We start from the raw sequence: 20,461 nt of genomic DNA, 5'->3' as shown, positions 1-20,461 counted from the left end.
AGTGAAATTGGTCTCCGGAACATGGTGGAAGCCATGTTTCCGGAGAACTGCACATGCGCAGTAGACTCCGGCACAATGCTGTAGACTTATGCACCGTGCAGAGAGGGGGCTCACCTGGAGTCTGCATAGGAGCCCTCACTTCAGTTAAACCGCCCCTGTGTGAGTGTGTATGCTTACAAAGAAGAAAAATTGTGGCAGAGATCAATTTATCTAGGTGCACTCTCCCCCCTTAAATAATTCTGTTCTATGATATTCTAACTTAAATAATTTACAATTTTTGTTTTTGTTTTATTACAAACATGAAATACCAATACCCACATGGAATGTCATCCTTTATTCATAATATCCCATATAGTATTATAATGGCCTTATTATTAGGCCACACTAAGCGAAATATTAAAAATTTATTTTTTTATAGAAATAGAAAAACGTGAAAAGAAGAATTGTTTATTAGACAGATTTCTGTCTTGTGTGAAAACAAAAAATAATAAAATTCTTAAAACCAAATCGTGTGCCGCCTATTGTATTTATTATACTTGATGTTACTCTTATGATGAGTATAGGGATTCTAAGCTCCAATTATTTGTATGTATGCACCTGATGAATATCAGTGTGCCACTCTAATATTGAGCTTTGTTTAAACAATGTATTAATTCCAGATGTACCACACTTAAATTACATATGGCAGTGTGAAAAGAAATAGATATAATGATAAACACTTTCTGTCCAGGTTTTAATGTTGATACTGTGTCTGCTTGTATTTTTTTTTTATAAACAGTATTGTATTTCAATCACCTGTTATTCTGTATACACTGTTGACACTGTATCCACTAGTTTATTTGACAGTAGTAAATTTCAATCACATACTGCTTTTATGTACTGTAACTGGCAACAAATGTTGCTGTTGTGTATCTGTATAAATTCTTGGCAGTCTGCCAGTCTTCCTATGTTGCACAGAAATGAAATTGTGATTGCTTCCTGCTCTTTAACCATGAAAATAGTATAATGAAGTGTCCCCCCTCGATGATATAATACAAATAATTTCTTCTTATGGCCAAAATGAGTACTGAGGAATAGAATTTACAGATCCCCTCATCCACGCTATCAACATAAATTTAATGATTTATCCCGCAGTTATATTCTGCCTGTATGTGTGGGGATGAGGGTTGTTACGGGCTGTTGATCCCAGCTAAGTCGCCCCAGCACTCCTGGGTTATTAAAGAACTGGTTGTGTCAGAAACTAAAATGTAGTCCGTATACAGGTGGGTTTGCTCTCTTATGTGTGAAGCCCACCGACTGACATCCTCTGCATAGTTTGTTACATACTCAGCATGACAATACCCGTTTCTGACAGCCTGAATGTATCCTATGATCCTCCTGCCCTCCTCCTATAATCACATATGACCCTGCATAACAATCTCGGGTGACACTTCCTTCATGTGTTTGCTCAAATAGCAGCTATCACATAAATGTGTGGTACATCGGTATACAGATTAGGAGCTTAGAAACTGATACATAGACATTAGCGGCGCACGGTTAAACTTATGCGCATTTCGCTCTTTGTTAGAGCTTCTTCTAACATAGAGAGAAAGAGAGAGAGAGAGAGAGAGAGAGCTCTACTGAGTTTCTCTGAAAATACTTTTTTGTTAGGTTTTTTATTTTCAGGGAGGCTGCTGGCAACAGTCTCCCTGCTTCGTGGGACATAGGGGAGAGCAGTATGACCCACTTCCAGTGAGTTCAAGGGCTCTGCTTCTGGCTACAGGACACCATTAGCTCCTGAGGGTTTGATCGCTGGGTATGCTCAGATGCTCGCACCCACAGCCTGCCGTCACCCCCTTACGGAGAAGGAAGTGAGAAGACAGGTGAGTAACCGAAGTAAAGAAGACTTCAGCATCACTGACGGCATTTTTCTGAGCTCCCACACAAACAGCACTGCAGGATGCAGAGCGCGGGGAAGGGGGGGCGCCCTGGGCAGCTTGTAAACATCCTCATTAAGCATATGGCAAGAGGGGACATTAGTGTACTGTCCCGACCCCCGCGAGTATGAATATTGGAAAAAGTGGGACAGAAGCGCGCCATTACGCGGGCGGAGCTTCTTCCTCACAGCTCACGGCGCCATTTCCTCCCCTCAAGCTGCAGAGATGCTGGTCCTCCTCACACTGACAAGTACCAGGGGGGCAAAATGGAGGGGGAAGGCATAATATTGGTGCAATATATATACATGATAATAGCAATATAGGTCTGACATTGTCTTGGCAATTTCAGACCCATGTTTTCAGCGCAGGGTTGTGAGCTGACAAATCCCCTCTGTGTCTCTCTGACAGACTTTACTGTGGGTCTGTCCCCTATATGCCCGGTGTGTCTGTGGGTGTTTGGTGCACGAGTGTTGGCATGTTTGAGGCTGAAGGATCTTCCCAGGAGGAGGCTGTATTGGGGACACAGACGACTATGGGGGTGACCCTGACGGCACCGCTGACACCTGATTGGGTAAATGTGTTAAATGCCTTGAATGCTAATGTTATTAGTAAGAGGCTAGATAAGTCTGAGTCGCAGACCCAGGCATGGAAGAAATCTGTGGAGGATATGTTATTCCAAAGTCAGGTCCCCTCAGGATCACAAAAATGTACGTTGACCCAATTGGCAGACACTGATACCGACACGGACACTGAATCCAGTGTCGACTATAGCGATTCCAGGTTAGACCCAAAAGTTGGCAAAAAGCATTCAGTACATGATTGTGGCGGTTAAAGATGTATTACATTTCACTGAGGACCCAGCTATCCCTGGTAAAAGGGTCTGTATGTATAAAGAAAGGAAACCTGAGATAACGTTTTCTCCCTCTCATGAACTTAACACGCTATTTGAAAAAGTTTGGGAAGGTCCTGACAGAAAATTTCAGTTTCCCAAAAGAATTATGGCAGCTTATCCATTTCCCTCGATGGATAGGGAAAGTGGGAGTCACCCCCCACTGTGGACAAGGCCTTGTCTCGTTTGTCTAAAAAGGTAGCTCTCCCGTCACCTGACACGGCGGCCCTTAAGGATCCTGCAGATCATAAACAAGAGACTACGTTGAAGTCCATTTATGTGACCACGGGTACACTACTCCGACCTGTCATTGCGTCTGCGTGGGTAAGTAGTGCTATCGAAAAGTGGGCAGATATCTTGTCATCTGATATAGATACCCTAGATAGGGATAGCATCCTATTGACGCTGGGTTATATCAAGGACGCTGCAGCATACCTTAAGGAAGCTGCGAGAGATATTGGTCTTTTGGGATCAAAAGCCAATGCCATGGCTGTTTCAGCTAGGCGTGCGTTGTGGATTCACCAATGGAATGCTGATGCTGACTCCAAGAAAAATATGGAATCTCTACCTTATAAAGGTAAGGCCTTATTTGGAGACGGCTTTGATGATTTGGTATCTACGGCTACCGCGGGTAAGTCATCCTTTTTACCTTATGTTCCTCCACAACAAAAGAAAATGCACCATTATCAGATGCAGTCCTTTCGGGCCCAATAAATTCAGAAAGGTTCTTCCTTCCTTGCTACTAGGGGAAGGGGAAGAGGTAAACGATCTCCAGCCTTGTCAGGCTTCCAGGAGCAGAAGTCTTCCCAGGCTTCTACCAATTCCACCGCATCACGTTGGGGCTCCTATGCGGGAGACCGCACCGGTGGGGGCCCATCTCAAAATCTTCAGTCAGTTTTGGGTTCGTTCGAACCTAAACCCTTGGATTTTACAAATAGTATCCCAAGGATACAAGCTGGAGTTTCAAGACGCCCCCCCCCCCCCCTCGCCGTTTTTTCAAATCGGCCTTACCAGCTTTTCTTCTGGACAGGGAGGTAATTTGCGACACAATACAGAAATTGTGTTGAAATCAAGTTATAGTCAAGGTTCCCCAGTCACAACAGGGAGAAGGTTTTTATTCGAGCCTGTTTGTGGTCCCGAAGCCGGACGGCTCGGTCAGACCAATCCTAAACCTGAAATCCCTGAATCTCTACCTAAAGTGATTCAAATTCAAGATGGCGCAGTGATCTCCAGTCTGGAGGAAGGGGATTTTATGGTGTCGGTGGACATAAAAGATGCCTACTTACATGTTCCCATTTATCTTCCGCATCAGGCTTACCTGAGATTTGCAATTCAGGATTGTCATTACCAATTTCAAACGTTGCCGTTTGGTCTATCCACGGCTCCGAGGATTTTCACCAAAGTGATGGCGGAGATGATGGTTCTCCTTCGCAAGCAAGGAGTCACAATTATCCCATACTTGGACGATATCCTTATAAAGGTGAGATCCAGGGACCAGTTGGTCCGAAACGTTTTACTCTCCATGACAATTCTTCAACAACACAGTTGACTCCTAAACTTGCCAAAATCACAGTTGATTCCAACGACGCGGTTGTCGTTTTTGGGAATGATATTGGACACAGAACTACAGAGAGTCTTTCTTCCTGTGGAAATGGTGGTGGAACTTCAGAGTCTGGTCAAACAAATTCTGAAACCAGCAAGAGTGTCAATCCAGCGGCCTACGAGGCCTTTCAGTTTGGCAGGTTCCATGCCAGAGTGTTTCAGTGGGACCTGTTGGACAAGTGGTCCGGGTCCCATCTACACATGCACCAGAGAATAATCCTGTCGTCCAAGGCCAGGATATCGCTCCTGTGGTGGCTGCACAGTTCTCACCTCCTAGAGGGGCGCAGGTTCGGGATACAGGATTGGATCCTGGTGACCACGGATGCAAGCCTCCGAGGCTGGGGGGCATCACACTGGGAGAAAGCTTCCAAGGAAGATGGTCAAGTCAGGAAACTTGTCTCCACATAAACGTTCTGGAGTTAAGGGCCATTTACAATGGCCTCCTACAAGCGGAACATCTTCTTCGAGATCTGCCGGTACTGATCCAGTCGGACAATGTAACAGCAGTAGCGTACATAAACCATCAGGGCGGAACGAAAAGCAGAGCGGCAATGGCAGAAGCCACAAGGATTTTCTGCTGGGCGGAAAAACATACAAGCACTCTGTCAGCGATATTCATTCCAGGAGTGGACAACTGGGAAGCAGACTTCCTCAGCAGACACGGTGTCCATCCAGGAGAGTGGGGCCTCCACCAAGAAGTCTTCGCAGAGATAACAAGTCGTTGGGGAGTTCCTCAAGTAGACATGATGGCTTCTCATCTCAACAAGAAGCTTCAGAGATATTGTTCCAGGTCAAGGGACCCTCAAGCGATTGCACTGGATGCTCTGGTGACACAGTGGGTGTTTCAGTCGGTGTACGTGTTCCCTCCACTTCCTCTCATTCCAAAAGTTATAAAGATCATAAAAAGAACAAGGATCCTGGCGATCCTCATTGTTCCAGACTGGCCAAGGAGGGCTTGGTATCCAGATCTTTAGGACTTACACATCGGAGATCCCTGGCCTCTTCCTCTGTGCGAGGACCTGTTACAACAGGGGCCATGCGTGTATCAGGACTTACCGCGGCTACGTTTGATGGCATGGCAGTTGAACGCAAAATCCTAGTCCGTAAGGGTATTCCCAGTGAAGTAATTCCCACACTTATTCAGGCCAGGAAAGGGGTAACGTCTATACATTACCAACGTATTTGGAGAAAATATGTTTCTTGCTGTGAATCCAAGAAGGCTCCTACGGAGGAGTTTCAGCTAGGACGGTTTCTCCATTTTCTACAAGCAGGTGTGGATGCGGGCCTAAAATTGGGCTCAATTAAGGTTCAGATTTCAGCCTTATCGGTTTTCTTTCAGAAACAATTGGCCTCCCTTCCAGAAGTTCAGACTTTCGTGAAGGGCGTATTGCACATCCAACCTCCATTTGTGCCTCCAGTGGCACCATGGGACCTTAATGTGGTGTTGCAGTTCCTTCAATCACATTGGTTTGAACCTTTGCGGAAGGTGGAGTTGAAATTCCTCACTTGGAAAGTGGTCATCCTGTTGGCATTGGCATCTGCAAGGCGGGTGTCTGAGTTAGCTGCCTTGTCTCACAAGAGCCCTTATTTGATCTTCCATGAAAATAGAGCTGAATTGAGGACACATCAGCAATTTTTACCGAAGGTGGTTTCCTCTTTCCACATAAACCAACCTACCGTGGTACCTGTGGCTACTGACGCCTTCGTTGAGTCACAATCTCTGGCTGTGGTCAGAGCTTTGAAGATTTATGTCGCCAGAACGGCTCAAATTAGGAAAACAGAGGCTCTGTTTGTCCTGTATGCTCCCAACAAGGTTGGGTGTCCTGCTTCCAAGCAGACCATTGCGCGCTGGATCTGTAACACGATTCAGCAGGCCCATTCCACGGTTGGATTACCATTACCGGAATCAGTAAAGGCCCATTCCACTAGGAAGGTGGGCTCATCCTGGGCGGCTGCCTGGGGGGTCTCGGCATTGCAACTTTGCCGAGCAGTTACTTGGTCGGGGTCAAACACTTTTGCATTGTTCTACAAGTTTGACACCTTGGCCGATGAAGACCTTAAGTTCGGTCAATCTTTGCTGCAGAGTCATCAGCACTCTCCCGCCCATTCAAGAGCTTTGGTATAACCCCATGGTTCCAATGGTGACCCCAGCATCCTCTAGGACGTATGAGAAAATAGGATTTTAATACCTACCGGTAAATCTTTTTCTCTTAGTCCGTAGAGGATGCCCGTCCCAGTGCGTAATGTATCTGCAGTTAATAGTTATGGTTACACATATGTTGTGTTACGTTTATTGTCAGCCTTTTGCTGCAATTGTTCATGCCGTTGGCCTGTGTTCTGTTGAATGCCGTGTTGTGCGGCATGGTTGAGGTGTGAGCTGGTATGAATCTCACCTTAGTTTAACAATAAATCCTTTCCTCGATATGTCCGTCTCCCTGGGCACAGTTCCTATAACTGGAGTCTGGAGGAGGGGCATAGAGGGAGGAGCCAGTTCACACCCTTTCAAAGTCTTAAAGTGCCCATGTCTCCTGCGGATCCCGTCTATACCCCATGGTTCTAATGGTGACCCCAGCATCCTCTACAGACTAAGAGAAAAGGATTTACCGGTAGGTATTAAAATCCTAATATTTCTATGATGCTGTTGTCTGAGCATCATATACCAAATTAAAGGTCTTGGTCTGTAGATTTGCAGAAAAATATTGCCGTTGTAATTGGTTGCTAGGTTTCGGAGTTATGTGGCAAAACTTCTGCCTGCCATTTACAATGCATCACCATTGTGCACTGGAAAATGTGACAGTGGGTGAACTCTCCCTGTGCACCTGCTGGGTGACCTGGAACAGGTCGCCTGCTGGGTGGTCTGAAAACTGTGACAGTTATTTGCAGCCACCCACTAAGCAGGCTCTTAATGTTTAGCACAGCCTCTCCCATGCTGATGACTGCACTAACACCTGTGAAGCTGCTGAACACCTAGAGCACACTACGCAGCTTTTACACTGTCAGACTACTGATCTCCACTGCTGCTGCACCTGCTGCCTCTGGTCTGGTCCTGTCACTGGTCTCTGCACACTTCTGTCCTGCAGCACTCTGCTCTATCACAGTCCACTCTATGCTCTGTTCAGTGCCGGAACTAATGCCGGTGCATTGCACCGAGGCCCGCTGCAATCAAGGGGCCCACAATTAGCGGCAGTATAATGAGTCACAGATTTATTATACGCCGCCTACTGATGTGCTGTGTAACTACTGTAGCTAGAGCTGGATGAATAACAGAGATGAAGCTACGGGGGGAAAGAAGGAGGAGAGAGGGGGATACAGGAGCCGTGGCATGGCGTAACTGGTCCTCATGTTTGCGCTGCTGCCATCCCTCTCCCTCCCTCCTTAGGCCGGCCGCAGTGAATACTGGGAGGAGGGACGGACGGGAGCTGTCTGCACTGCAGAGAGGAGTCTACCACCGGAGTGGTATGTGTATGTAACATTGGCGGATTCAAGGGGGGGAGGTGGCACCAAGGCACGTGCCCCCCACCTAGAAGACCCCAGCCAGTTGAGTCACAGTGATCCCCCCTGCCCCCTTCCCATTCTACCTAGTGTCACCCATTCACAGTGTTCTCCACTATCTCACTCCCAACCTTTCTCCCAACCCAGTGTCTACCACCCTACCAGCCCAGGGCATCCTCCCTTCCCTCCCTCAACCAGCCCACTGCCCCTCTGCAAGAACACCACCCCCAACCTGTCCAGTCACAGTGTCCCTGTTACATACCTCCCAACTGTCCCGTTTTTTGAGGACTGTCCCGCTGTCCCACCCGCGGGCTCTATCTGTCGCTGCCCTGCTTAGCAGAGCAGCGGTGAATAGACGCTGTGCGAATACGGTGAGTATCCGCCCTGGAATGCCTCCAGCCTGTCCGTCTTCTTGCGATCGCCGATGCGATCACATTTATCGCTGGCGGCATTGGCCATCACCAGGCAACAACGCGCGTGCGCAATGTGTCCGGCGCGCATGCGCAGTTCCGACCCGTTCACACAACAGCGAAGAACCGCTGCGTGCGAACGGGTTGGAATGACCCCCAATGTGCGGTGTAATGTGAACAAGATTGTGCTACTTTGTGGAGTAATTTGAATTGGTACTATTGTGTGGCCACACCCCACCCGCTTCTTGCGGCGTGCGACTTCGGTGCGCACTGTCCCTTTATTAAGTATGGGAGGGAGGGTGCAAATTTATAGTTTGCAGGGAGGCGCCGAACACCCTTGCACTGGCCCTGGGTTACACTTCACTGATTTGTGCATGCATTAGTGAGTGTGCTTTTACCTTTCTGCTTGGACTCTTTTGGAAATTTTCTCTGTGACTCTGCTTTCCATATTGAACAATCTTTCTTCCGTTATGTCTTAGATCTAAAACATGCTCTGATTTTCCTATTGTGGAATTTTATAGTTGCAGCTTTAAGGGCCATTTTGGTGTCAATTTCTATGTTGTCAGTTGCAAGCAGTGTTAATTTTGTCAAAGGAAATTTTGACTAAAAGTTATCGTCGACAACAATTTATTTCATGACTAAAATGAGACTAAATTAGACTAATATGAAAATTGAGATCCAATGACTAAATCTCAACTAGACCAAAGCAAAAAAAGTGACTAAGACTAAAATTTAATTTAAAAACCTTGTCAAAATTAACACTGGAAGGTTTTAAATTTTTAAAGTACAATTATGTGTTCTCAATATTTGCAGAAAATAAATATGACCTGCTGTGAAGGAAATGTGATTGTGTATTGCACTTGTTTGTTCTAACAGACTTAAGATATTAATTTGTCTATGATATATGGGAGTACTATGGTAAGTCAGACTCAGTATGTAACACTTTCTCAACCTACCGAGCCTAGATTGCTATACATATAGTTAATGGTATGCAAACTTCTCAAGGGAAGTTTAGAGAAATGTTCCTCTACAGTATCATTAAACTGTGTGCAAAGTTATGGCTAAAACATGGACTAAAATCATACTGAAATAAAAACTGAGATCCACTGACTAAATCTTGACTAACGAGAAGGAAAAGAAAAAGACTAAAATGTGACTATAAACCAACTATAATTTTATGTAAGCGACGAAGAGTAAAACTAAATTGAAAATCCTTGTCAAAATTAACACAGGTTGCAAGTTTCTTTCTATGCTGGTGTTCCTCTATAAAAGAGGTTTTCACAAAGTACTGTATAGTACTAACTCTGCTTCAAGCCTATCCATCAGTATACTGTACTGTATGTGTCATGTAGACTGCACAGAAGTATATCCACCACATGGTAACAGTTTATGTCCTTGTCCATTGACTGGAGTTGCACTACTGTCACTTGGACTCCATTTATATTATTAGCATGTCTCTTCCATTGCCAAATCACATTTTGTATAATTTCTGTCGCAGAACCAGCTTACTGTTTAAATAGGATTTCTCTAACGTCCTAGTGGATGCTGGGGACTCCGTAAGGACCATGGGGAATAGACGGGCTCCGCAGGAGACAGGGCACTTTAAGAAAGAATTTGGATAATGGTGTGCTCTGGCTCCTCCCTCTATGTCCCTCCTCCAGACCTCCGTTTGAATCTGTGCCCGGACGAGCTGGGTGCTACTTAGTGAGCTCTCCTGAGCTTGCTATAAGAAAGTATTTTGTTAGGTTTTTTTATTTTCAGAGAGATCTGCTGGCAACAGACTCTCTGCAGCGTGGGACTGAGGGGAGAGAAGCAGCCCTACTCACTGAAGATAGGTCCTGCTTCTTAGGCTACTGGACACCATTAGCTCCAGAGGGATCGTACACAGGATCTCACCCTTTGTCGTCCGATCCCGGAGCCGCGCCGCCGTCCCCCTCGCAGAGCCGGAAGGCAGAAGCCGGTGAAAGAAGCAAGAAGACTTCGAAATCGGCGGCAGAAGACTCCAGTCTTCACTGAGGTAGCGCACAGCACTGCAGCTGTGCGCCATTGCTCCCACATTAAACCCACATACTCCGGTCACTGTAGGGTGCAGGGCGCAGGGGGGCACCCTGGGCAGCAATTAGAGACCTCTTTGGAAAAAGTTTGCATAATATACAGTTGGGCACTGTATATATGTATGAGCCCCCGCCAAAATTGTACATGAAAGCGGGACATAAGCCCGCTGTCGAGGGGGCGGGGCTTCTTCCTCAGCACTCACCAGCACCATGTTTTTTCTCCACAGCACCTCTGAGAGGAAGCTCCCCAGTCTCTCCCCTGCAGTTACACGGTAGAAGAGGGTAAAAAGAGAGGGGGGGCACATAATTAGGCGCAAAAATCAATATAAACAGCAGCTACTGGGTTAACATTAAGTTACTGTGTTATTCCTGGGTTAATAGCGCTGGGGTGTGTGCTGGCATACTCTCTCTCTGTCTTTCCAAAGGGCCTTATGGGGGAATTGTCTTCAGATGAGCATTCCCTGAGTGTGTGGTGTGTCGGTACGTGTGTGTCGACATGTCTGAGGTAAAAGGCTCCCCTAAGGAGGAGATAGAGCAAATATGTGTGTGTGAGGGTATCTCCATCGACAACGCCGACACCTGTTTGGATATGTGTAACTAAGTGCTAAGGTGAATTTATTGCACAAAAGATTAGAGAACAGACAGGAAATCTACCCATGTCTGTCCCTATGTCGCAGAGACATTCAGAGTCTCTCAATGCTCACTATCCAAAATAATAAACACTGATATCGACACGGAGGTTGACTCCAGTGTCGACTACGATAATGCAAAGTTACAGCCAAAATGGCAGAAAAGTATTCAATATATGATTATTGTAATAAAAGATGATTTGCATATCACTGATGACTCATCTGTCCCTGACACAAGGGTACACATGTTTAAGGGGAAGAAAGCTGAGGTAAATTTCCCTCCTCTCATGATGAAAAAGGGCGGGAATCTCCAGACAAGAGACTGCAGTTCCCCACAAAGAATTCTCAGGGAGTATCCTTTCCCCACTAGGGCCAGGATACGATGGGAATCTTCCCCTAGGGTGTCACGTTTGCCCAAAAGGTAGCCCTGACGTAACAGCTATTCTCAGAGATCCTGCAGATAGCGTGCACATTCTGGTACACTACTCAGACCGGCGATTGTGTCGGCATGGGTTTATAGCGCTGTGGCAGCGTGGACAGGTACCTTATCAGCAGAGATTGAGACCCTAGTATGTAGATATATATATGAATATATATATATATATATATATATATATATATATATATTAAAGATGCTGTCTTAAGAGATATATATAAAACATGCCCAAAGAGACATGAGTATACTGGGTCCTAGAGTCAAAGCTATGTCAATTTCTGCTTGATGTGTCCTGTAGAATATGCAATGGACAGATGATGCCGACTTAAGAGGCATATGGAAGGCTGAGGATTGTGTGGAGAAGGGTTCTCGGACCTGGTCTCCACAGCTATAGCTGGTAATTCTGATATTTTGCCTTATATTCCTGCACAGCTTAGGAAAGCACGACATTATCAAATGCAGCCTTTCGAACAAAGAAACAAGAAAGTCCGAGGTGCGTCCTTTCTTGCCAGAGGCGGGGGCAGAGGAAAGAAGCTGCACAACACAGCTAGTTCCCAGGAACAGAAGTCCTCCCCGGCCTCTAAAAAAAATCCCCCGCATGTCGCTGGGGCTCCACAGGCGGAGCTAGGCCCGGTGGGGGCACGCCTTCGGAAGTTCAGCCACAAGTGGGTTCACTCCCTGTTAGATCCCTGGGCAATAGATATTGTGTCTCAGGGATACAAGCTGGACTTTGAGAAGATGCCCCCTCACTGACGGCCCTGACGGCTTCCCCCCACGAGAGGGAAACAGTGTTAACTGCAATTCACAAATTGTATCTTCAACAGGTGGTGGTCAAGGTTCCCCTCCTTCAGCAAGGAGGGGGTTATTATTCGACCATGTTGTAGTCCCGAAACCGGACGGTTTGGTCAGACCCATATTGAATTTAAAATCCCTGAACATATACCTGAAAAGGTTCAAGTTCAAGATGGAATCGCTAAGAGCGATCATTGCAAGCCTGAAAGGGGGAGATTTTATGGTGACTCGGGACATAAAGGATGCATACCTTCATGTCCCCATTTATCCACCTCATCAGGCGTACCTCAGAATTGCGGTACGGGATTGTCATTACCAATTTCAGACGTTGCCGTTTGGTCTCTCCACGGCCCCGAGAATGTTCACCAAGGTAATGGCGGAAATGATGGTGCTCCTGCGGAAGCAAGGTGTCACTATTATCACGTACTTGGACGATCTACTCATAAAAGCGAGATCAAGAGAGCAGTGGCTGAACAGCGTATCACTTTCTCTGGAAGTGTAACGGCAACACGGCTGGATTCTATATAGTCCAAAGTCACAGTTGGTTCCTACAGCTCATCTGCCTCTCCTAGGCATGATCCTAGACACAGACCAGAAAAGGGTTTATCTCCCGATAGAGAGAGCTCAGGAGCTCGTGACACTGGTCAGGAATCTATTAAAACCAAAACAGGTGTCAGTGCATCACTGCACTCGAGTCCTGGGAAGGATGGTGGCATCATACGAGGCCATTCCCTTCGGCAGGTTCCATGCGAGGACCTTCCAATGGGACGTACTGGGCAAGTGGTCCGGATCACATCTTCAGATGCATCGGTTAATCACCCTATCCCCCAGGGCCAGGGTGTCTCTCCTGTGGTGGCTGCAGAGTGCTCACCTTCTAGAAGGTCGCAGATTCGGCATTCAGGACTGGGTCCTGGTGACCACGGATGCAAGCCTCCGAGGGGGGGGGGGGGGCAGTCACATAGGGAAGAAATTTCCAAGGGCTGTGGTCAAGTCAGGAGACTTGCCTTCACATCAACATCCTGGAACTAAGGGCCATATACTACGCCCTACGTCAAGCGGAGTCCCTGCTTCGCGACCAACCGGTTCTGATTCAGTCAGACAATATCACCTCAGTGGCTCATGTACACCACCAAGGCGGCACAAGGAGTTAGGTGGCGATGGTAGAAGCCACCAGAATTCTTCGCTGGGCGGAGAATCACGTAAGAGCACTGTCAGCAGTGTTCATTCCAGTAGTGGACAACTGGGAAGCAGACTTCCTCAGCAGGCACGACCTCCACCCGGGAGAGTGGGGACTTCATCAAGAAGTCTTCACGCAGATTGCAAGGAGGTGGGAACTGCCACAGGTGGACTGATGGCATCCCGCCTCAACAAAAAGCTACAGAGATATTGCGCCAGGTCAAGAGACCCTCAGGCAGTACCTGTAGACGCACTAGTGACACCGTGGGTGTTCCAGTCGATTTATGTATTTCCTCCTCTTCCTCTCATACCAAAGGTGCTGAGAATCATAAGAAAAAGAAGAGTGAGAACAATACTCATTGTTCCGGATTGGCCAAGAAGGACTTGGTATCCGGATCTGCAAGAAATGCTCACAGAGGACCCATGGCCTCTGCCTCTAAGACAGGACTTGTTGCAACAGGCGCCCTGTCTGTTCCAAGACTTACCGCGGCTGCGTTTGACGGCATGGCGGTTGAACGCCGGATCCTAGCAGAAAAAGGCATTCCGGATGAGGATATTCCTATGCTGATAAAGGCTAGGAAGGACGTGACGTCTAAACATTATCACCGTATATGGCGAAAATATGTTGCTTGGTGTGAGGCCAGGAATGCCCCTACGGAGGAATTCCAGCTGGGCCGTTTCCTTCACTTCCTACAGTCGGGAGTGACTTTGGGCCTGAAATTGGGTTCCATTAAGGTCCAGATTTCGGCTCTATCCATTTTCTTTCAAAAAGAACTGACTTCTCTTCCTGAAGTCCAGACGTTTGTAAAGGGAGTGCTGCATATTCAGCCCCCTTTTGTGCCTCCAGTTGCACCTTGGGATCTTAACGTGGTGTTGAGTTTCCTGAAGTCACACTGGTTTGAGCCACTCAAAACCGTGGAGTTAAAATTTCTTACGTGGAAGGTGGTCATGCTATTAGCCTTGGCTTCAGCTAGGCATATGTCAGAATTAGTGGCTTTGTCACATAAAAGCCCCTATCTGGTTTTCTATATGGACAGGGCAGAATTGCGGACCCGTCCACAATTTCTGCCAAAAGTAGTGTCATCCTTTCATATGAACCAACCTATTGTGGTGCCTGTGGCTACTCGTGACTTGGAGGATTCCGAGTTACTAGATGTGGTCAGGGCTTTGAAGGTTTATGAAGCCAGAACGGCTAGGGTCAGGAAAACAGAATCTTTGTTTATCCTGTATGCTTCCAACAAGCTTGGGGCACCTGCTTCAAAGCAAACTATTGCTCGCTGGATCTGTAACACGATTCAGCAGGCTCATTCTGCGGCTGGGTTGCCGCTGCCTAGATCAGTTAAGGCCCATTCCACAAGGAAGGGGGGCTCTTCTTGGGCGGCTGCCCGAGGGGTCTCGGCATTACAGCTTTGCCGAGCGGCTAGTTGGTCAGGTTCAAACACCTTTGCAAAGTTCTACAAGTTTGATACCCTGGCTGAGGAGGACCTTGTGTTTGCTCATTCGGTGCTGCAGAGTCATCCGCACTCTCCCGCCCGTTTGGGAGCTTTGGTATAATCCCCATGGTCCTTACGGAGTCCCCAGCATCCACTAGGACGTTAGAGAAAATAAGATTTTACTTACTGGTAAATCTATTTCTCGTAGTCCGTAGTGGATGCTGGGCGCCCGTCCCAAGTGCGGACTTCTTCTGCAATACTTGTATATAGTTATTGCTTAAATAAGGGTTATGTTGGTTGCATCAGGGTTGATCTGATGCTCTGTTGTTGTTCATACTGTTAACTGGGTAAGTTTATCACGAGTTATACGGTGTGATTGGTGTGACTGGTATGAGTCTTGCCCTGGATTCCAAAATCCTTTCCTTGTACTGTCAGCTCTTACGGGCACAGTTTCTCTAACTGAGGTCTGGAGGAGGGACATAGAGGGAGGAGCCAGAGCACACCAGTATCCAAATTCTTTCTTAAAGTGCCCTGTCTCCTGCGGAGCCCGTCTATTCCCCATGGTCCATACGGAGTCCCCAGCATCCACTACGGACTACGAGAAATAGATTTACCGGTAAGTAAAATCTTATTTTTTCATGCAGCTTTTGTAATGCATCCCACATATCTTTTTCTGAAGTCCTATATCATGTGAATTAGCTGATTATCTTCAAATAACAAACATAAGGTTGCTCATGCCTGTGTCTTTTTTATATCAAATTCTTTGTTATTTATCTCTAGTATGTCTGTAGTAATAATCTCCAACATGTCTGGATAGCAGCATGTTAACCCTAACCTTAACTTTCCTCAGTTGGAAATTGTCATTATACATTTTAGACACTGCTGGTTTAAGATCTGATATTGTGTTTTTTGCTCCTTTTGAAATACAGTGTTGACTTACACACATACAGTACCCTTTGCAAAGTTTACTGGATGATTGTTTTTATTCTCATATTGTACTGTATCTGTCCCCATAACTTGTTGTAGAACATATTTGCAGCATGGAAATATTGTGAGATAAACACTGCGATCAGTAAATATAAAACTTCATATTATAACATTTAGGATTAACAGAAACATTGTATGAGAGTACACAATTATAACATGAGATTACTCAGTCATAAATTAGCAATTAGCCTGTAGCTGTTACTACACTCCAAAACATGTGATGCCACAATCTTCCAGCATTAATTGTACAAAAACTTCACTTCACTACAGTGTGTTATTTCTAACATTTAGATGATTAAATTGGGCTGCTACCTCTCATTTCAAACTTGCAAACAGTTGGCTAAGCTGAAATACTCTGTTGTACTGTTGACATTCCAGGGGCCGGATGTAATGATGCCCGAGTTAGGCGGCCATGCAGGATGCCAACTGAACTTGGACATTTTTTTAAAGGGGCAAATCACTTTCAAGGCATGGTTTTGCATTATAAGTGATTGCCCCTTTAAAAAAACGTCCGTGTTCAGCTGGCATCCCGCACAGCTGTCGAATTTGGGCTTCATTACTTCCGGCCCTATATGTCTGATTGCCTTGTTATTTTAAACCTATCCTTGTTTTTAAGATAGGGTTAAAATCCTGGAAAACTCATATATCGGACTACACCCAGGCTGTAAGCCTGAAAGAATAGGATCTGCCTGGATCCGAGCCACACGCCCTCCCCCTAAGCTTCTTACCATCTGGTGAAGCTTCCTGTATCCTAAGAAAATTCATGCAGCGACCTTCTTTCCTCCTAACTTCATCAACCCTTTCCTGAGAAATACTTATTTCAGCATTCCTTTCCCTCCCAGCTTCACCTTATGGCCCTCATTCCGAGTTGTTCGCTCGCTAGCTGCTTTTAGCAGCATTGCACACTCTAAGCCGCCGCCTACTGGGAGTGTATCTTAGCTTTGCAGAATTGCGAACAAAAGATTAGCAGAATTGCGAATAGAATAGCGATTAGAAATTTCTTTGCAGTTTCCGAGTAGCTCGAGACTTACTCTGCCACTGCGATCAGTTCTGTCAGTTTCGTTCCTGGTTTGACGTCACAAACACACCCAGCGTTTGGCCAGACACCCCCCCGTTTCTCCAGCCACTCCCGCGTTTTTCCCAGAAACGCCTGCGTTTTTCCGCACACTCCCATAAAACGGCCAGTTTCCGCCCAGAAACACCCACTTCCTGTCAATCACACTCCGATCACCAGAACGATTAAAAATCTTCGTTAAGCCGTGAGTAAAATACCAAACTTTTGTGCTAATTTACTTGGCGCAGGCGCACTGCGAACATTGCGCATGCGCAGTTTGCGACTTACCGCACCGATGCGAAGAACTCGGAATGAGGGCCTATGTTCTTTTGTTTGTGTAACCCTAACATCTCATCCCTAACATTTGCATGCATTTTGCCTGGCAGATGTTGAACTACAAAGTGGTAAGGTTGCAGAGCCAGAAACCACCAAGTGACTTTTGCATTTGTTTCCTTATTCCAATGCATCCACTGCAACAGCGCGTGATCTTTTACCAATAGAAATTCTCTACCCAGAAGGTAATATTGTAATGTTCCACTGCCCATTTTATAGCTAGATATTCCCTCTCTTCTCTTATTTTATAGCCCAGAGGGACACACAGTACTGAACCTGACTACCCCAGACAGTATCACTAAGTGGGAAACTGATGCATTTTGTATAGGGAAGTCTGGACTTGGTGAGATAAAGAATGTTGGGTTCACCACCTTCAAACCTTACTTCATTGACCTGATATTACCCTACTCTGTGGTACAAGGAGAGAAATTTACAATCAAGGCCCTGGTCTTCAGCTACAAGAAGAACTGTAGTCTGGTAAGTACAATCCTAAAACAATAAGAAAATGTACTGGTAAATTTGTTTCCCATAGCAGCCAACAACTGAAAGCTTACTTACTGCAGAAATAAGATAAAAAATTACAATGTAAATATATTAAATTTATGTTTTTTAATCAAAAGTTTATTATTGAGCGAATGAGACAATCAAAAGTACATTTAGGAATGACACTTATAAATATTTTATGAGCAAGCAAAATGAATCTAGGGTTACATACTGAATTATTATTAAAATACATATTATATATATATACTGTATATTTCTGCAGCAGGGTACATTGTGTTCCACAGGAAAACATCGGGTGTAGAGATGGATCATGAGCCAGGAACCAACAGCCTAAAGCTTTAGGCTGTCCCAGGATGCATTGGGGCCTCCTCTATAACCCCGCCTCCAGGCACTGTGAGCTCAGTTTTTCGAGTTGGTGCCTTTACAGGGGGGCTGCACTGGGCAGCCCTGAAAAAGCTTTCTAAGAAGACTTCAAGGGCCGCAGCACTTACATGTCAGAGTGACATTCTTCGTCACCTCCCAAGCGACATTGAATACTCCCGCGGCTCAGTTCCCGGGTACTTGCAGCGGAGACGCTCCGGAGTTAGGCACACGAAGAGGCGTAACCAGGGTTTTTGGAGCCCAGGGCAAGATTAGGGATGGTGCCCCCCGCCCTCGTCATTCAGCACACCATCACCGCCCCCTGTATCGTCATTCAGCACACTATCACCTCCCCCTGTATCGTCATTCAGCACACTATCACCTCCCCCTGTATCGTCATTCAGCACACCATCACCTCCCCCTGTGACATCACTCAGTCACACCATCACCACCCCCTGCATCCTCTCTCAGCCACACCATCACCTCCCCCTGCGACGTCTCTCAGCACACCATCACCTTCCCCTGTGACATCACTCAGCACACCATCACCTCCCCCTGCGCCATCATTCAGCACACCGTCACCTCCCCCTGCATCATCATTCAGCACACCATCACCTCCCCCTGCGTCGTCATTCAGCACGCCATCGCACTCTGTGTCTCTGTGTGTGTTCCATGCGCTGGGAGCCCATGCTGCTGCTGTCATGGAGACTGCACCGCACCTGAGTGCCCTGTGCTGGCATTCTGACAGAGAGGGTGGGGTGTATTAAAATACATCACCGCCCCTCACCGCCTACTGCAGCAATGCTACTCACATATGTACTAACATATGCGATTAACATCACAATGCGGTAGACGAGCTCCCCTGAGATGTTGGCGGTGAGGTAGGCGGGGATCTCCGTCACCCCCCAGACCTGGGAGGTGACGTTTGCAGGGAGTCCCTGGGCTCCTCTTCCTCCCTGCAGCCTGGGGGTAGGGATTATTCAACTAAAGCAGGCCTGGGGGTGGGGTGGGGGGGTTTATTCAAGTAAACCAGGCCGGGGAAGGGGGGGGTATTCAACTGAAGCAGGCCTGGGGGGTGGGGGGGGGTTATTCAAAGCAGGTCTGGGGGGCTTTAGTAAACTTAAACAGGCTGAGGGAGATATTTAACAAAAGAATGCCTGTTTTTTTTATTAAACATACAGTCCTATCCCTTTTTTTGTTATTATTCAAGAAAGCATAGGCCTGTTTTTTAAATAATTACAACAGCTACTGAATTGAAAGCTTGCATTTACTTACGGGAAGGAACAGCTCCGTTCAGCTGCTCTCCGTCCTAGCCTTCCTTCCAGTCAGTAGGCAGTGGTACTGGCAGGCACTTCTGTACTGTAAATAGAGTGCAGCCAGTAAGTCCACTAAGATGAAATTGGCAGACAGGGCCCAGGCAGAAAGAGACAGGGCAGCGGGTGACGTCAGACGCCAATTCGGGCGCACCACCAGCCCAGAAAGTGCCTCGCTGGTGCCAGCTCCGCCCACTAGGCTGTAAGCTATAGGAAGCCTACGCTGGCCTCCCAAGTCTCCGCCCACCCAATGACGCTGCCTTGGAGCTGGAGGAAACCCCTCCCAATCCTGCTGCTATTGCCTAGGCGGCATTTCCTCCGGCTTCCCCTATGCTGCCCACCCAGTCCCCTGTGCAGTTCGGGATCGGGAAGCAGGGAGCGTACCGCGCGCCGGTACTGCACACTGACTGAGTCTGCAGTGATCTATTCTACACTCACTGCAGTGCAGCCAGTAACTATTAAGGTTTTAAAAAAACACTCCGTCGCTGGCGCTGGGTAGTACTGCGCAACACTACCTGGGCGGCGGCGGCCCCCCTCTGCCGGGTCTCCACAGCGCCCAGGGCACATACCCCACTGGCCCTGCCTTAGTTATGCCTCAGGGCAAACGGTCGCAGACGCTCTCCTGGTTCTCGTGGCTGCTACGAAGGGAGGAGTTAAGAGGGTCCCCCAGGTGGGACCCGCCACTAAATCGCGTTCCTGTCGTGGTCTAGGAAGATAGACCGCAACGCTGCCGTGGACACTGTCACCGAGCAGGGACCCCATCATATCCACCAGGACTTAGGAGTACAGGTCGGGTGTATTAACGCCCAGTTTAATAAGACTCCGTAGTACCAGGCGGTAAAGACCAGCATAGGGGAGACAGTGCTTGACCTGTAGCCCCTCCCTCAGCCCAGGGCACCATCTCTGAGCAGATTTTCCCACCCTGGAGCAGCCTCACACTCTCCCTCACTCCCTGACTGAGACGCTGGGCGCCATCTTCTAAGCATAGCTGCAGCTGGTCTCCGGGACTGCAGGGCAAGGTCTCCCTTGTAAAGCCGCCTGTATACAGCGCTGTGACTTTACAAACACTTAAGTATTGTAG

General features: G+C 47.1%; 1 protein-coding gene across 2 annotated transcripts in view; it reads left to right on the top strand.

Moving 5' to 3' along the window:
* Positions 1–20,461, top strand: part of LOC135056662 (alpha-2-macroglobulin-like) — a 644,880-nt gene that overhangs the window by 355,185 nt on the left and 269,234 nt on the right. For both annotated transcript variants that reach the window (XM_063962106.1, XM_063962105.1), the window contains exon 19: positions 17,455–17,680. In XM_063962106.1, the coding sequence (XP_063818176.1) occupies positions 17,455–17,680 (226 nt within the window). The remainder of the gene's footprint in view (positions 1–17,454; positions 17,681–20,461) is intronic.

This window comes from Pseudophryne corroboree, chromosome 3 (assembly GCF_028390025.1).
Source record: "Pseudophryne corroboree isolate aPseCor3 chromosome 3, aPseCor3.hap2, whole genome shotgun sequence".
Classification (NCBI taxonomy): domain Eukaryota; kingdom Metazoa; phylum Chordata; class Amphibia; order Anura; family Myobatrachidae; genus Pseudophryne; species Pseudophryne corroboree.
This window is presented reverse-complemented; position numbering and strand designations above follow the sequence as displayed.